The 19,075-nt window shown below is 47.6% G+C and overlaps 1 protein-coding gene across 1 annotated transcript in view; it reads right to left on the reverse strand.

The window, feature by feature from the left end:
• Nucleotides 1–216: 216 nt before the first annotated feature.
• The window catches only part of TMEM273 (transmembrane protein 273), a gene marked incomplete at both ends in the record, with an annotated part of 26,081 nt that continues 7,222 nt past the window's right edge, over nt 217–19,075 (reverse strand). Inside the window, 4 exons of the mRNA XM_080926734.1 lie at nt 217–241; nt 6,787–6,817; nt 8,183–8,314; nt 9,910–9,963. Of these exons, the coding sequence (XP_080782860.1) occupies nt 217–241; nt 6,787–6,817; nt 8,183–8,314; nt 9,910–9,963 (242 nt within the window). The remainder of the gene's footprint in view (nt 242–6,786; nt 6,818–8,182; nt 8,315–9,909; nt 9,964–19,075) is intronic.

Consider the following 19,075-nt stretch of genomic DNA (forward strand, 5'->3'; position numbering starts at 1 on the left):
ATTCGGGGTTTTCTTCTTCCCTGCTGTTCATTCATGTACTTCCCCTGTGCAGACACTCTTACAGAACAGGAGTGGCAGCTTCCCTCGGGACACAGGTGCTGCTGACTGTAGCCCGTTTAATACCTGCTCCTATATTGAGTCTAGGTAATGATCCGTCATTGGCCTTGGAGCTTCAGACTCAGAGTACCCAAAGCTTCTTCTGATGCAGCTAGCAGCTCACAGCTCAATCACCTGGGCATCTCTAGAAAGGGACAGAAACATAAAAGATTCACAGTTAGAGCGACTGTGTTGGTACTGTTTGCTTTGTGTGCTGGCCGCACGGTTAGCACCTCCAAGGAGCTCACCAGTAGATGTCAGCACCAGGGTCCAAGCCAGCCAGCAGCTTTCCTATATGGCTTTTGCTTCATATCCCACCTCCAAGCTCCCTGCTTCAAGTTACTACCCTGACTTCCCTTAGTGAAAGGACCGGAAGCTGTAAGATGAAACAAACCTTTTTCTCCCCAAGATACTTTGGGTCAAGATTGTCATCATAGCAATAGAAAGCAAACTAGGACAAGGGAGATCTGATAAAAGCACACTGTATTCACCCCTGAAAATGTCAGAAAGAAGCCCATTTGCTTTGTAAAAACATCAAATAAAATAATGTACACTAACAGAAACATCAAAAAGATCTGGTGAAGATGAAAATCTAAGAGAAGGCTTCCAACGCTGTCAAATGGTAGCATGTCTCTCTAAGAAAGGAGAATGGTCCAAAAGAATATGGAGTTTGTGGGGGGCTGGTCTAGGCAGGCAGAGGCTGAGCACACAGTTCACTACTTTTGCTGAGTTTAACCAGCCCCAAGTTTAAAAGCCCATTCAGGGTTGCAGAGAGGACGTTTGCTATGTGGGCATGCTCGGTGGCGAAGATACGATGACTCAAGCAGGACAGCATCCTTGCCATGCCCCAACCCCCGAGCTATGGAAGTGCCTCCTGGACAAAGTCATCCTCTCACGGGCATCACAGCTCTGGGTACTAACAGCCTCCTGGGAACCAGACACAACCTGTAGTAAAAGGCGAGCTGGGCAGACGCAGGGACAACATAAGCTGCCTGGTGAGTATTGAAATTAGACTGTCCAGCTGTGAACAGGAAGAGAGAGAACAAGAAGGGTTGGACACCATAAGTTAGGGTGACTCGTAAACCAGGCTATTTTACATATTCTCCGGAGATCACATTAGGCCAAAAAGAGACGGAAACAACAAATAGGTAAGTTAAGTCAATATGTGCTTCTGTGTCTGATGAGCCAAGGGCAGCCTCAGAGCATTTCGAAAATGGGAATGAGTCTTGGATGTTGTCAAAAATCTTTCATTGATGAGGAAGTGGCCCACTAAACATGTTGGGTAAAGTCCTTTTCTGACAGCTCACTCTAAACCCACCTTCTTGTTCAGTGGATGCCAAATGGATTTCCCATCAAGGTCAGGCATGGGGCATGTGCTAGGGCTACAGAACTAATCTACCAAATGTTTCCCTGAGAAGAAAGCTGAGGGAGGGAGGAACCAGCCTGCCAGATGGCAAAGCATACCCGGAACCCCACCACCTCCAGTCATAGTGTGGTATCTGCCCGTTGCTGACCACCAGTGGCCAAGTCCAGAAACGTCCAAGCAACTGTGGGAACTGAGAGCGAATCAGGCTGGAGAGGAGGGTGGGGCTAGTAACTACCATTTGTCCTCTGGTTTTCCTCCCTTTAAGATTTATCTATTGATTTTGGGGGAGGTGTGCATATGTGTATGTACACATGCACATGTGCCTTTGGAAATCAGAAAAGATCATCAGATCATCTTGGAGCTTGGGTTACAGGTGATTGTGAACCACTGGACATGGATGCTGGCAACTGAACCCAGGTCCTCTGGAAGGACAGCAAGCTCTTAAGTGCTGGACCATATCTCCAGCACCATTCATTCCTTTATTTCTGAGACAGGGACTCACTGTCTGGTTCAGGCTGGTCTCTCAGTGGCAGTCCTGCCAGCACTGGAATCACAGGCATGGCCTACCACACTTAACCAACGGTTTTAATGAGGATGCCATTTATATAACAGGCCAAATTATATCTGTAGCTCACAGCACTCAACAGAATGGATGGCAGTGAATCAGGATCAAACATAAAAACTGAAAGTACCACAAATTATATCTGTTAAGGTATAAATACATATAAAATTAAAACTGGTTATATGTAAATGTTTAAAATTCCATATGTCTTTGTGAAAGGGTCAAGGACAGGGGTTCAATCAGCCAGAACATACTGAGATGATGAACTCAAGGCAGAAACATAACAACAGTATGAAGAGAAAGAATTCTCTGAGTTTATGTTTAAGTATCCTTGGCCTTTGTTCTGGTTTTACATGTTCAAAAATAAAATTAATGGTTTTAAATAAAACATTAAACTAGCCTAGTCCATGAGACTTAAGAATTAGTATCAAATTGGTACCATTAACCACACAGAGAAAATTAGTATTTAAGTTGAGCACATCACTCTGGCTGTATAGACATGAAAAGCTAAACTCTACAGGCAGAATGTGGTGCAGAGATGCCTTCCTGCTTGCTGGGCAGGCTGTGTCAGAACACCGCTGTGATTCACATCATGTGTGATGATTGGAATCAAGCAAAAAAAGGAAACCCTGCCATGGGAGAGAACCAGGGACTCCACTTGGGAGTCAAGCAAGAAACACAGACGGGAAAGCTTGGGGGACCTCAGAGAAGTGGTGTTGCTGTTTATATACATACACTGAAAGAACTTAGGGACAATGACACGCCAATGGCCATGAGTGTGACACATGCTGTGCGAAGTTGGAAAGCTGGATTTCTAAAAGTTATCCCCATAAAAACAGAAGGGGATCTGGGGAAAAGGGCGAGGGGCAGTACAAAGGGAACTTCAAATCCCGTGTGTGTGTGTGTGTGTGTGTGTGTGTGTGTGTGTGTGTGTGTCTGTGTCTGTGTCAGTGTGTCTTATGTGTATATGTATGTCAGTATCTGTGTGTCTGTGCATTCTCTGTGTGTATTTATGCATGTCTGTACACTTTGTGTATGTATTTGTGCCTATATTTCTACATGTATATGTCTTTGTGTTTGCACATGTGTGTGTGTGTTTGTAAGTGTGTATATGTGTTTAGTCTGAGAGGTGTTCCCAGACAGCAGGGCATTGTCACAGGGCCTACTTGTCACCAAGAAAGACCTTACACTGACTCAACTTGAGACACTTCAAGCAACAAAGAATTTTGAGAGTGATAGATTAAAAGGCATTGAACTCTATAATACTAACAATTAGTCAAAAACTAAAAAGAAAAAAAAATAGAAAAACACCCCCTTCCCAAAGAAGTAAGAATGGCCGCTGTTAGATGCAGAAGAGGTATAAGGATTAGATGCACAAGATTTTTGTAACTACCAAATGGCAACAGCTGACTCAGAGATGGATTAGAAATCGATGTGAGATCAACGGATGAGGAACTGTTGAGGATCAAGATACATTCACAGAGCATCAGTCTTAGGAGTATTTGCTTTTGACAAAGAACATTGGGCTCTCTACAGTACAGAGAGCAAGTTCTGGGTTCCCTGGCCAAGCTTTCATAAGAAGCATCACCAACAGAAAGACTAGTGGGAGTTAGGTATGCACCTCCTGATGCAGGGTGATCCCTACACAACACAGGCAGTGTTGCCTCTGTCCTTGATATTCTTGACCCTCTCCAAATAAAACAAAGAAAGAAAGAAAACAGAAGAGAAAAGAAAGAAAAGGGGGGACATTGCACAATTTCCAGCTTGGGTAGTGTCTTAGTTAGGGGTTTTGTTGCTGTGAACAGACACCATTACCAAAGCAACTCTTATAAAAGACAAGGTTTAATTGGGGCTGGCTTACAGGTTCTGAGGTTCAACCCATTCTCATCATGGTGGGAAACATGGCAGCATCTAGGCCGTCATGGAACTGGAAGAGCTGAGAGTTCTAACTCTTGTTCCGAAGGCAGCTAGAAGACTGGCTCTCATGTGGTTAGGAGGAGCGTCTCATTGCCCACCCCCACAGTGACACACTTTCCCCAACAAGGCCATACTTACTCTAACAATACCACACCTAATAGTGTCACTCCCTCAACCAAGCATATTTGAACCACCACAGGTAGTTTAAAAAGAACAATTCGGGGTTGGAGATAGGGAGGAGAAGTGCAAGAATCATACATATTTTGTTTGCAACTTTTCAATTTTTTTTATGGATCTCGGGATTTTTTTCCTCAAACAAAAAGAGGACAAGAGAGAAAGTGAGACAATGACTCCAGGTCTAGAGTGGACATCCCAGTTAGTTGGATCTTGCTATAGCAAGCAGGTAAACCAGAGAAGGGCAAGTTCAACCAGCACCTCGAGATTCTGCCCCTCAGTGTCTGCTCCAAAGCAGCAGGCTTTCCCACTTGCAGACCCCCAAAGGCAGAGTAAGAACCAGACAGTCAATTACATTGAAGTCTCCTGACAGAGTGGTATTTGTGATTTTGTTTGTATTAAATGAACTGCGTTGGTCATTGTCAAAAGGAAGGCTATGAAAGATCTGGACTCACCTTCTCTTAAAGTCCAGTTTTCTCAACTCCAATTGTGCAAAAGACCACAGTTCAGCTTTTAGTGCAGCCAAAGAGTCCTCCCTGGAGCACTTCCTACAGCCTTAAATGAATGTCTAAGGGAGCTTTCTAGCCAGTGCCAGCATTTCTGTCATGGCAAGCAGAAGAGCCACAACTGCCACCAGGGCAATGCCAGCTTTCCTTTCTGTTGCAAACAGGGAGATGCTCGGAATAAAGCCTAGTGCAAACCGGAAGATGAGGCTGGGCTGCGTGGGGGCCCTGGCTCCTGTGTTCAGCAGCTTCTTGGGACCTCAAGTTACCTGGGATCCCAGACTTCATCTAGTGCTATTCTGGGAAACTTGAGCATCTCCCGCTGCTGTGGTAGCTCTTTCTTCTTCCATTGCCCCTGGCTGTTGATTCTGAGGGTTCTTGTTAAACAGCTCTTGCGTCCTCTAGTTCCCATGTCTCAAAGAATCCAGAGTCTTCCCATTTTTGTATTCTTTCTGCAGCCTCCTGGTTGTGATTCAGAGGTTGTCCAGGAGGGTCTGAGCACTGAAGGAGAGTCCAGGGGAATCCCATATGCACAGGTCTTTCTCCTAACTCCATGAGGACAACTGTGATCAACCCAGTGCCCTGTCCCCTCCCTGTGTCCTTGGTGCCACACAGGAAATTTCAGGACGTGGTTCAGAATCATTCACTCATTCAAAGTTCCTTACACCCCAGGGAGCGGAATTCTCTTCTCTCTTCAACAGCTTCCCCCCCCACACACACACACCATAGGGGGAAACATCTGCCATCATATGGCTCCCACAATGGCCAGAGGTCACTGGAGTCCTCTCTTCCCAGGGCTACTGTGGGTTCCTCTTTGCTTTCTGCCTTCACCCTGACACAATCTACTTTCTACGGAGTGTGCATCCCTCAGCACCTCCAAGGTGCCACAGGGTCACACAGGCCTTTTCTGTCTCACCACTCTCAGATAACTGTAGTTGGAGAGAACTTGTCTTCCCTCTCTTGCCACCTAGTACCTGTTTCATGGCCTCATGTCCGTTCATTCATTCATTCATTCATTCATTCATCCATCCATCCATCCATTCATCCATCCATCCATCCATCCATTCCATCCATCCATCCATTCATCCATCCATCCATCCATTCATTCATCACAAAGGCTCACACACTCTATTCCATGTACTGAGCTACCTGCTAGGGCCACAGAGATGAAAAGAAAGATCTGCTTTCAAGGAGGCTTCATTTTAAGGTGGGAAAATAACAAATCCACAGAATTTAATGACATGTGGTACAACTGTGGAAAAGAGGTACAGGAAAAAAAAATAATAAAGCCAGAGCTTTGGTTGACGGCTCAGTCAGAAAAGTTCTTACAGCAAATATGAAGAGCTGAGCTTGATCCTCAACACCGATGAAAAAGTCAGGCACGTGCCTGTAACCCAGCCCCGGGAAAGGAGGAACAGGAGGGTCCCTGCACCTTACTGCCAGCCAGCCTAACCAAGTGCAAGCCTAGGGTTCAGTAAGAGACCTTGCCTCAAAGAATAAGGTCAAGAATGACTAAGGAAGAGACCCAGCACATGTTTCAGGTATCCACATGTGTACACATGCATGGGTATAAGACTTGGACACACAACACATCCATGTGCACACACGGAAAAGAATGAGAAGGGTAGATGGGCTGCTCCTATTTAAATAAAGCAGTCTATCTAAAATCAGATGGTTATGCGGAGGCAGGGCTGTAAAGGAGATGAGGTGCAAGGCTTGTGACGACCATCTGCGCAAGGAACTCCTCTGTGTGAGAAGATGGTGAATGCAAAGGTCCTGGGGCAGGCTGGCCAAAGGCTTAGGCTCCATGCAAGAAGACAAAGATGCCAGATGCTAACCGAAGAATTTAATCTGAGACAAACTCTGTTAGGGAGGAGGTACGGGCTTTATTCTAAGCATAAAACACAATATTCTGAGCAGGGTACTAGGGAAAGTCTAACCCTGGGAATGAAAAGAAAAGTCTGAGGCTTTTGGCTACTGCACCCTGTGGCCACTGCTCTTAAGACTCCACCACTGGTCCAAAGAAAGTAAGAATAAGAGGCAGGACCTGTAGAATGCAGGACCTGTGAGGTGCATTTCAGACCTCGAGCGAGCCAGTGACCCAATAGTTGAGGTGGAGGTGGTGAGTGGGGGGTGGTACCGCACTAAGCAATCTGAAACAACCTTACCTGGGGCTTTTCCTCTTCAGCAAGATGACGTCTAAACAGAGAAAGCAGAGTGTTAGCAGGGAAGGCCTGTGACTCCTTAGCCCAGCTGGCTGATGTGAAGGTTCAAAGCCAGCAGGGTAGAGGAGCTCTACAATGCATCACCCATTGGGAAGTGGTACTTGGACAGCACACAGGTGTGACTGAGTGTTCCCTATACCAGCCGTGACCCATAACCCCTCTGCTTGAAGCCTGAGTCTCCCAAAGGGGCTGAACTTCTCAGGAGAATGGAGGTTGGGAACTGTGGAATAGAAAGTCAGTTTCTTCCACTCTTATTGGTAGAAAAACCAAATCAAAGACAAGCCAGTGTTTGTGACAAGTGATGTCCATTTTCAGAAGCTTCCTCATGGCCACACTATCTTTCCCCATGTATCTTTATGGGTCGTGTTTTCTAAGAGAAGCGAGGGTCCTTCCTCCTTGTCTTCAGAACTTTGCCACAGAAAATTTCACAATCATCATCTTCATTATCTCTGAGGTTGCTTTGTGGGTATCTTCCAGAGAGAGGGGTGCAAGCCTGAGAAACTGCTCAGGTCCTTCAGGGACACCCTCCCCAACAGACCACAGGCTGTGAACTGCCACGCCGCGGCCCACTGAGGCACATGAGCTGAGCCACATCTAGATCATATACAACCACTCTACTCTGCTCTGGATATATGACTTGCCCAGCTGAGCTCAGGACCTGAGAGACCCCTGGGATTGATGCTATCTGATCATGTCCATGGGACAAGAAAGCAGAGGTCTTCTTTTGAAACTGACTTCAGATCTCTCCATCTTTCTCCAGAGAGCTTAATTCTCAGGAAAACCAAAAGTGCCTGAATACAGAAGTGCACAGGACAGAGAGATAGTCAGGGAGACACAGGGGGAAGAGAACCTGCTGTGACACTCCATTGATTTTCTGTTGAAGTCCCTGGGCTGTGCGCTTGTGGGTTTGCTCTGTCTTTTTGTCACAATGTCCCACCATTAGGTGGCCTCACAAGACACCACTTGCTATAGCTCAGTTCTAGAACATTCTCCAAAGTCCCATATGTTAAAGGCTTATTCCATAGCCCATTGTCCTCTGGACCTACAGGGAGATCTTAGGCCTTGGTACATATCCTTGTGGGGATTGTAGGGCCCCAAGTTCTTCTCTTTCAGAAGAATCATCTTCCTCCTTCACACCCATGGCTTATTATATCAGCCCCAAACCAAGAAGATCAATAGAGCATGGACCAAAATTTCAATACTGTGAGGCCCACTCCCTTTCCTCTCTTTAAGTTGATTGTCTCTGATGCTTTATCACAGGAACACAAAAGACAGACCAACAGAGCCAATCCTTACTTCTGTAGAGCAGTGCAGGCTCTGTTTGTCATGGGTCCCTTACCCTGAGGTGTGTTCTTCAGGTCTGCAGAGTCATTGTCAGACAAGTGTCTCCGGATCATGCAGATCTTCAGGGCAAGGAAACCTGCAGATATGGCTACTCCCAACACCATGCCGATGATGGCATATTTGAAATCTAAAGCACAGGGAAGAATCAAACTCAGGATTCATCTGTCAGCCTCCAGGGATCTTTCAGGGTTCTAGATGAAGTTCAGGGCCATGTTCCTGGACTTTAACATCTCACATAACAACCTGTGATGCTAGTACCATTTTCCATTCTCCACTCCCAGCCCCTCCCATAACCCCAGAGCCCCACCCTGTTCAGCTGTCAGAATGGGGACATTCAACACCTGTGCTCTGGTGTTAGGCAGCTCACTTCCTGCCCTCCTACCTTGCTTATTCCTTAATCCATTCACTGACTCCTCTATCAAGGATTTGAAACTTGTTGCTATGTGGTGAACCCAAAAGCTAATGGGGAAGAACCTGCCCTTCAAGGAGCTGAGTCTGCTGAGAAGGGCAGGTAAAGAGCTCACAGTAATGTCACATTACAAGTGGTCTGGACTGGTGTGGGAGTCCTGGGGCCCAAAGCTTTCTTAGAGGAGGTGATGTGTAGATTACTCCTTGCTAGCAAAGCAAGCCTCAATATGAGGAGGGAGCAGGCAGTGTGGGAAGGGGGCAGATGAATATAGATAAATGTGTGTCTGCATTTAGCCTCGTCACTGGGGTGATTGCTGATCTGTCACTGGGAGTCAAAATTCAGGGGTGCTAGTCTGTGTTTCTTCCTTGCTGCTGGGGCGCTGAGCTCATGAACATCAACATGCCGCTCATAGGAGGCAAAATACAGCCTAAGATGGGGTCCAAGCCCGTGTTTCTCTGTGTGAGAAATGATAGGAGCTTGGACGGAGGCTGTGGTTCTCAAACTCCTAGGCACCCACTTGTTGCTGGGGAACTTCAGGGAGTTAAGAATGGGTCCTCAGGCCAGCAATGCGCCCAGCCCAGGGTTGTGGGGGGTCAGTTTAGTTCAGAGTGAGTGCCAGGAGTTGGGAGGGGCCTTCTGCATTTAGCCCTGGCTCTGTATGATGAAGGCCTTCTGTGTAGCATCTTCATCAAGATGAAGGCTCCTTGATGAAGGAGAAAGTCTTTGCTTGTCCAAACTGCTTTATTTACAGAGGATGAGAATGCATACTACTTACTCAGGGTGGACCAGAGATTAAATACCTTTTGCAGGAAGGGATGCCTAGGAAGGGATGCTTATTGGCTAAACACCCAGGGCCCCTAGATATTTCATTAGCATGGAGAACTCTAGGCTCTATGCTTTGTGACAGGTTGTTTTGGTCCTCTTAGTTGGGTGTCATAGTCACATGCTTCAGAATTGGAATCTGGTCAAGAGCTAGCCCGAACTCCTGTCATTCTCAGTTATGAGTTTTATTGGGGTTCTGAATGACCAGTTCTTCTGTCTGATGGCATGGTCTACTGCTCCATACATGAGGACCAAGGAAAATGGCAGAACTTGCAGGATAAGGCATTGGGGGAGCGGGATTAGAGACAGACAGCACACAGAGGTGGCCTTGATGGTTTGCATCCCTGGAATAAAGCTGTTTTGACCACTCAGTGGCCTATAGGCAAGCTGTGTGCTGGCTAGCAAGAATACATGACCAGCATGCATCGGAATTCTTTGCAATTCTATATTACTTTAACTCTGTACACAAAACAAGCAAGAAGGCCACCTACCGATCTCAGTCCCAGCAGACTTGCCCGTTGCCAGCACTTGAGCTCCTCCAATGCCTGCAAAGAAAGAATCCCAAGCCTTTTTAGAAACCACAGTCAGGGAAGAGGGGCTTCTAAGAGCCCAAGTTCAATCCCCAGCACCTATAATTTTAAAAGGGAGGTGAGAGTCGTGGTCACATACATGCCTGTCACTGCAGTGCTATAGCAGGACAGAGACAGAGACAGGATGACTAATGGGGTTTACTGGCCACCAGCACAGCCCCAGGTTCTGTGAGAAACCCTGTCTCAAGGGAATAGGTGGGGTGATTGAGCAGTACACCCAATGTTCTCCTCTGGTCTTCACATAAATACACACAGGTACATGCATGGACACACACACACACACAGAGGGGTAAGGGGGAGAGGGAGAGACTCACATAAGCATCAAACACAGTAAAAATAACAACAACAACAAAAAAATGCCCAACGCTTGTCGGAACAGGGACTGAGCTCCAACTGGAACATTGCTGTCCAAACCTTCTTCTTGACCACCATCCTCAAGAACTCAATGGGTTTCTGACTGTCAGAAGCTCAGGGCCTTGCTAAGGTGCTAAATCTTTCCTCAAAGTCTGGACAAGGTACAAGATCCTATTGGGCTCAGCCCCTCATTCCTGAGCAGTTTCTAAGACCCTGTGTTCATCCTAGCCTGCATTCAGTTCACTCTTACCACCCTATGTGGTCTACCTAGACATCTGCATTTGGGCCACTCTCTTGGTCTAGCCCCTTCTACTTCCCTCTTTGCTCTTTTTCTGGTCTTGGCTCTGTGTCATTTCTTCCCTGACCCTCCACAAGTAGGTTACACTGTCCCTTTTGGAACCTCAACAGTCCTGTAGTTCTCCAACTTAACTGACCAGCTCAGTATTAACTCAACATTTACATATTGCTGCCGGGCCTCAGTTGCCATGCTAGTAGCTTCTCAACTGGCTATCAGCCACAGTATGTCTTAGTGATCTCCCTGATGACTGCACAGGAGAGTGCAGCATTTGACACAGTACCTGACAAATGCATAGTCTCGACAGATGTCAGATAAATAATGAACGAATGAATGAATGATGGAGGCTGTAAAGCAACGCCACCATACAGGGATGCCTCATGATTCGGGCCAGGACTTCAAACCTGGAGACATAGACCCCACTCACGAGTGCACTGATAGTTCCACAGACAGGCCACATAGACTGTGGGCTGTGGAGAATGCTGGCGATCCTCAGTCACTTATTCTGAGACAGATGTTGAGTACAGTCCAGATGGTCATATATTTAATGTAACATTCACTCTGCAACATGGGCCCTGTGATCATCACCATTTGATGAATGAGAAAGCAGAAATATTGAGAAATCAAAGATCATGCCAAGTAGTGTCAGGGCTGGGAGCCAAGAAGCCATGGACCATACTTGTGGGAAATATAGCCCAAGACTCCTCATGGACACCTGAAACCACAGGAACATAAATCCACACCACTAGGGCTAATGACTAAGTGGATCTCAGCCTCCTCTCATGCACCTCAGTGGGTCTCCCATGGGAGAGAACAGGTGCTGGGCCCTTCCCACTGAGCTCCCAGGTGGCTGCCTCCTGAGCCCTGACCTCCTAGGGGAGAAAGAAACAAAAGCTCTGCTTGCCCAATCAGCAGAGAGTTTTTCCATTCACTCTTGACCACTGACCACCCTCAGTGACACTCAGCACAATGTGTTCAGCTAGTGCTACACAAAAGACTGAGACAGGTTGACTCCATGACAGGCTTCAGATTGGCAGTTCAGGAGACTAGGCCTAAATTTATGTTTCCAAGAACTGGGCAAGCCTAGGCAAGCCCAGGAAAATGCAGACTTCACCTGACTGCCACCTGGCCTGAGGCAAGGACAATGGGTTTGCAACAGTTTCAGGACTTCCTCAGCAACAGTTTTCAGATCCACAGGATCCAGCAATGGTTCTGGAATGTTTCTCAAGAAAGAGCCAAGATTAAGATAGAGGTCACTTCCCCCTCCCCGGAATCCCCCTAATAAGCTTTAAATCGGGTCTGTGAGCTCACTTTTTGGGTTCTCCATCTTTGGAGATGGTAGATCTTTGGACCTCATCAGGATAAAATATTTTTTGAGTTTACATACTATTTGAGTCCAGGGTACCATTCTTCAGCAAATCATGGACCCTTACAGCACAGCTGTTTTTCTGTGTTTGATGGGGAATGGATCATTATAATCGTTAGAGATTGATTTTTAGAGACTGGTTTCACTTGTAATCATGTGTGTGTGTGTGTGTGTGTGTCTGTGTGTGTGTGTGTGTGTGTGTGTGTGTGTGTGTGTGCAGGTGTCTGCATGCATGTGTAACTGCACATGGCTAAGGAGATTAGTAGAAGTACCAGACCTGGAGCTATGAGTACAGGCAGCTAGAAGCTGAAAGAGCAGCAAGTGATCTTAACCATGGAGCATCTCCCCAGTCCCTAGTTTGGAAGTTTTATCTAACCCACTTGATGAGCAAATGAGTCCTGGAGATTCTTAAAGCAAAATCTCACAGCCTTGTTCTGACTACAGCTCCTCTTGGGGACACACAGATGTTTCTTTCCTACAGAAGTCAAGTGCACACACAAGCGCGCACACACCCACCCACCCCCCCCCCCACACACACACCACTGCACAAAATAACCTTGATTTTCTCTATTGGATAAGGCCCCCAATAAGCTCCATTGCATTAGCATTTCTTTAAATTAAGCCTGCCGCCACAGCTAGACTAAACCACTTGTGGACTTGGGAAAGACCTAGAACTGTACTTGGGGGCTATGGATGAGAGCAGGATCTCTGGCTGACATTCTAGCCTCAGAAATGTGTTCCACACTCCTCTTGGATCACACTCTTTGCTGACAGAAGGCTGGATCCAGAGATGGCATGCTCTAAGGAAGCCAGATCTCTAGGGAGTCAGCCTGCCTTTGGCCCCCAATCATCAACTTCCCAGGTCCCATCTTTTGGTTTTCCACTTGGTGACCATGCTTTTAATGGGAGCATTTGTTGTGAACACACCAGCCCCAGATGATACTGACAAGGAAAAAAGGACACAGATGAGAAAGCCAGAGGCCCATATGCAGAGCCAAGAGCAAAATCTGGGGGTCCCAGAGGCTGTGCCTGCAGCTCAGGCCACTGGAAAATAGGGAAGAGAAGATGAAAGGAAGCCCTGCCCAGGTCTCCCCAGGACCCATCTTAGTCAACAATACTACCCAACACTGGGATCCTACTGCTGGGTCCCAAGGCTGGGGTCCATGTCTTGTGGTCAGCTCAGCTCTCTGAAGGTCCCTTAGACACCACCCTCTTTGTACTGTGATCAGATCCCCTCTAAGCCCTGAGACATTCCACTAATCTCTGAATCTTCCAGTTTAGGGGATTTCCTCTCTTTACACCCCCCCCCCCCGCTTCCTCCCCACCCCCACTGAGGATTTATCTTATGGAGACAAACCTAATCAGGGAATGGAGCTGTGCGCTAGAGCAATGATTCCTGCTAGCCAGCCCTCTGGCCACTCGGCGGCAGCCTTTCCCCTCCTCAGGGAGAAAAATCCTCCCTATCTGCCCTAGCTCCTTTGCTCTCAGTGTCTCACTGGGAGGTCTAACTCTGCTCTCTAATGAGCCCCTGGATAAGGATCCATCCAGCAGGAGACCTGCCTCCTGCTAGGGTCAAGAGCTAGGAGAGTCCCTCTTGGGCTGTAGAGCCTCAGCAAGCACCTCAGCTCTGCAAAGTAGCTGGAGAATGGATGGCCCTAGCAGGGTTTGTCTACCAACACAGCCTTAGAACTGCGGGGTGCCTTACTCTGCATGGGGACGTGTAAGACCCCAGGAGGGTTTGAGCAAACCCAGCAGGAGCTTCTGCCCACATGCTTTGCAGGAGTCCTTGCAATGCCAGGGCAGAGCAAATTACTGGAACACGGGCTCTTAAGATCCTGTGCAGTCTGGAACTGGACGGGTATGTCATGGCTGCTGTCCCTGAGGCAAATGCCACCTGTTACCTCTAACCTCATGATCCTGGCTAGCTGCAGGCAGGCATGCACACACAGATGTGCATTGTGCCTCATCGCTGTCCCTGATGAGCTGGGTGCAGAGGGTGAGGATAATCTCAGCTGCTGCCTTCCGGATGGACTTGCTGAGACCTTGACACTTTCCAGAGAAGGGGCCCACATAGCCTTCAAGTGTGGATAGGTGGCGAGTGAACAGAGCTCTCTTGCGGAGGAACTTACATGGAGGCACTCAACTGTCTCTCCACACCCCATCTGAGCCCGATGCTTTGCCCTTTCTAAAGCAGCTTCAGATAAATTGGATGAGGGCATGGAGCACAGCAGCCCCTCTGCACCTCTCCAGCCTGTGACCTGCTCTGCAGGTGGCCTCCAACCCTGCAAGAGTTTATGGCTCTTGAGCTAGGAGGGTAGAGTACTAACTTAACATGCACGAAGGCCTGTGTTCTTTGCCAGAACTGAAAAGGGGAAGGCGACAAGAGTAAAGGACCTATCAAGTAGCTTAGCCTTTCCCCAAGTGGAAGAAGTCAGGGCTGCCTCAGGAGAGCCAAGAAGAGTGAGACCAAGGCACAGCTTGGACTTGCCCATCTCTGTTGGAATCTGACCCGATAAAAGCCCATCCCTGGCATCCAGGCCTCTTTGTGCTGTCCACCTGTTTGGTCCACTCTCCCTGGGAGTTAACATTCCCTGCCACCTTATTTGGGCAGAATCAGGGCGTGTGATTCCCAGTTGTGGGCTAGTCGGCATGTGTCATTCTATAAGTATCTGAACTAAAAATAGAGATGGACGCCCTAAATGTTTGTCAACCGATGCCGGCCCACATTCAACTTGGTACTTAAACATTAGGGGGTGGGTGGTGGGCCCTAACTTTAGATCTCATGAATTCCGACATTTCCATATAAAGGAAACAGGCTTCAAATGTCAGGAGTAGCATCCACCCTGTCTTAAAGAGTACACACACAAACAAAAACCGGCAACAGGGCAACCCGAAGTGGCCAGAGGAGATCATGAGCTGCCAAACTATGACAAAGGAGACCAGAATAAAAGTTCGCCACTTGATCCATTGTTGTTCCTTTGTGGAACCACTTCAGGTGATTCTTGATGGGGAAGACTGGCTCCAGAATGACCTTGAGAACATACTGGATAGTCCTGACACAGCATCATAGAAAGTTAGGCTGTTGAATGAGGTGGGAATGGAGCACACAGGGATAAAATGAAGAACTATTTAGGGTAGCTGCAGACAAACCTAGTGAGAGCATGTAAGCAGAGTAAGTCATGTCACCCTATCCTGATGTTCCTCCTCACCTCTAAGAATTAGCGCAAAAGCCACCTCCAGAGTCCTCTGGAAGACTCCCATTGGCTCTGTTGGTCCAGAATCACTTCTGAACCTTCTCCAGACCTCCTTCTCCCTCTGTGTCTTGCTCTGTGGCACAGAGGTACCAATAATAGGAAGAGAACTCTCTTCCCCAGGGCCAGGAAGATACCTGAGAGCCCTTGCGACTTGGATTCCTATCCTGATTGATAGAGAACCACAGTAGAGGGCCAAGTCTTTCAGTATCTGAGCAATCAGTCCAAAGCTACTCTGTGTGGACCCAGAAGTAGCTCAAAGCCTTGAAGCGATATGATCAAGTTTGTAAAAAGCCAAGTAGAGTTCAACCACAGAGACAAATGAGGGAGATAGCATCACACATATGATTCTGAGAACATCTTCACCTTCTGCAATGAACTGTGAGTCCTCAGGAGCCTGGGCTGTGCTGGTACACAGCTGGAACTCTTCAGCAGTTGAGAGTCACAGAAAGGACCCTGGGCGTGCAAAATCAAAGAGGCAGTGCATCTGGACTTTACACCACTGTTTAACCCTAAGCCCAGCTCTTTCCCTGGGAAATCAGGGCCATAAGACTCTGGTATGTAAGAAGTGCTCACCAGAGACACAACTTCCTCTCTCGTTGACCTTGAGGTCAGGGCTGCTCAGTTTTTTAGATCTGCCTGTTTGGGAGGTATAAGGGTGGCAGCTTCTTCCCTTCGTGTATGTTCATGATTAGGTGGGCATCTAAGAAAACCAGGAACAGCAGCCCTGTCTCTTTTAGCGTTCTTTTGGGGCTGTTTGAACTGACCCTGATAATGACATGTATCTGCCATTATGTGATATGCCTCAGCCTTTGTCCCAGTAGAACACTGGTTGTCTTTTTACTCCCATTGTTTGTGTGGCTTCCACTGAGGTCTAGAACCTTCTGTGACTTGCAGAAACCTCAGGCACCCTATCATAAACGCCTAAGCCACCGGAAACAGCTTTTCCTAAGTTACCTTTCTTCTCACTCATCACAGCCTGACCTTAGCAGCCAAATTTTCAGTAAACAGGATAACCTCTACATCCTCCCATAACTCTTCATGCCCCAGTCTTTCTCTGAAAGAACCTAGTCAGAGATAAAACTATATGGGCCAGACCAAGAAAATAACAAAACAAAAACCCACAGTCGAGAAGGGAAAGGGCAGGTAGAGAGAACTCCAGACAGCAAGGGCATAATGGCTGCCCACTGGTGTGTTAATCCACACACCTAGACAAGCCCAGGAAGATGGGCACTGGGTAGGTATTACTATATACTAGAACTTTTTATCCATTGATTGGCCAGCAAAGATGACCAAGGAGATACTCAACCTTGCCTGGGGAGTTGGGAAACTTCTACAAGTTTACAATTTAGTTAGAGACAAGATGACTAATGAGAGCCAGTGTAAAGGGACTTGGGGATGGTGAGGAGGGCAGAGTAGGAGGCAGGTACAGCATCCAGGAGGGCCTGAAAAGGGGCTGAGAATACAAGAGCTAAAGAGGTAGGTCAGCAGGGTAGAGCGGCAGAGCCCTGACACAGAGGCTGTTGTGAGTGTCCTCAAACAAGCATGGGAACAGTCACATAGGTCACCTTGATAGTCTTTACTGTCAAGGTGCCCAAAGCAGTCCTTGGAGCTGGAGGGCAGGGTCTTATCCATGTTTTGTCCAGCTAGGACATAGCTACCCTTGACAGGAGTGAGAAGCAGGAAGTCATAGAAGGCCATCAGACCAATGAGAAGACCAGGGAGGCCAAGAAACATGAGCAAGTGCCTCCACTTTCCAGAAATAGCACCGTAATTAAGAGGGAATGATTAGGGTGGGTGACCTGACAGCATCAAAACTCAGGCCCATGTTATTTTCCTGAGCACTCTTTGCTAATTAATTCTTAAAGATTCACACGCTAGGATCCAAACACCCAGCTTCTAGAAGCCAAAGAAATCGATACCTTCTCAGACTAATGGAGAGGTTGGAGAAAGGAGCTGCCTTGCATCTGAAGGGGTGCCCCAAGCATGAGAATGTTTGCAAAAATGGGAAGTTCTGGCAGGGGTGGGGACCTGGGTTCCTTCTTACCAAGAAGTAAAGACAAGTATCAAGTCACATCTGACAAGGAAGTGGCTGCAAGCCTTGGGGAGATAGATACTAAAAGATGAGGAAATTTGTGGATACTACCAAGGCAAGCAATGCCCTCCAAAAAATATTGGCCCCCAGTAGACCTATTTTCACTAGGGAAAGTTTGTTATCTCTTCAAGCCCATTAGTGAGTGTCTGAAAGGGTTCCATCCCTATGACCTAGGTACCGTAACCTAGGTAGTGGAGAATAAGCTACAGAAATAAAAGGGCATACGGAGGGCACTGTGAGCCAGGAGTCCCCATTCCATCACCCCTCACTCTATCAGTGACTCTGAGCTGAGTTTGGTGGTGTGTTAAGCTCATTGTCACTGTCCGAGTGTGGCTGTGTGCATCCCCTGGATGTGTGTGCCCAGAGTGAGAGGTAGGCAACAGCTGTCTTTGCACTTGTAAACATCTGCTTTGCTGGTGGGAGAAGTGCGGGATCTCCAGGGAGTGCTCAGACCAGGAAGGGCACTCCTCCTAACAAGGGCTGGCCATTCTCTAAAAGGAGAGATGTCTGCAACCCCATCTAGGAGCTTTAGCTCAGAGCAGGCCTACAGTCTAGAGTGAAGCTCAACCCAGAGTTGCCTTTGTGGGGCTGTCTTGGAAGTGAGCAGGGAGGCAGGCTTCGTGCAGAATAACTAATTAATGATGGTAAAGTATCAGGAAAGAGGGAAGCGCTGTATAGCCGCTAAGTGGTAGGGTTATTATTACTCATGCAATATTCATACTGTGCTCTTCAGCCTTGGGAAGCTTTGCTGAGCGTCCTGAGGGACCTGCTGAGGGAAGCACATGCCCAGACAACAGAGCTGTGGGATGACAGCTGCCCTGGCCCACGCAAAGGGGCCATGACATTGCAGAGAAAGCGGCAGCAAGCAGCCCATATAAAAGTCCCAGGGCGAGGGTGCCAGCTAGCCACCTGCCTTTCTTCAGCAAGAGAGGCTGTTGATTGAGCTCTTCTATGCACTGGGCATCTTCCTCTAGTTAGCTTTTAATAGGAAGCTCCTGGTGCTTGCGGAGTCCAGGGTGTGTCAGACATTTAAATATTTAAGCTATAAGTCAAGCTGTGTCTGCCCCACCCTACCCCTTGACTCAAGCCCACTGTCCCCTTCCGCTCTAACAAATACTTGCATTATGCACCAAGAAGGAATAAGTCTTAGTTGCTTGAAGCACCCAGTCTCAGGACAGGAGATGAGGCCTACTGCTGGTAGATCTCTCACAGAGTCTCTTACCCAAACTCTTGCTTTCCTCTGGATTTCTGAACCGTGCCAATCATGTTCCATCCCCATCATTTGGGGAGAACGGGTCTCTCCTTTGGATATCTGGTTTTCTGGTACCTGCAAATTAAAGCAATCTTCCCTTCCTCTTCTTTATCTCCCTCTCTCTAGGGTAACCTCTACCTAGGCTGAGGTATCCTGTCTTAACACATGCCTTTGCTCTTATCGGGGACCTCCCAAGCTCACTCATGCCTTTCCCCACATCTGAGAGCTGACCTAACTATTGAACTTTGCAAAATTTTCTGGCAAGATCAAGAGGAAAAAGTGCCTTTGCATTGTTCACACACATACACACACACACACACACACACACACACGTATATTTGTCCATATGTATGTATATATATTTGTACACAAGAGCAGGAAGCATGGGACAGAGTCCTCCCTCGGTGACTATAATCCCAAGAAGAAACATAACCTGTTCATGCTCACATGCCTG

This window comes from Micromys minutus (genome assembly GCF_963924665.1).
Source record: "Micromys minutus genome assembly, chromosome: 12".
NCBI classification, from domain to species: Eukaryota; Metazoa; Chordata; class Mammalia; order Rodentia; family Muridae; genus Micromys; species Micromys minutus.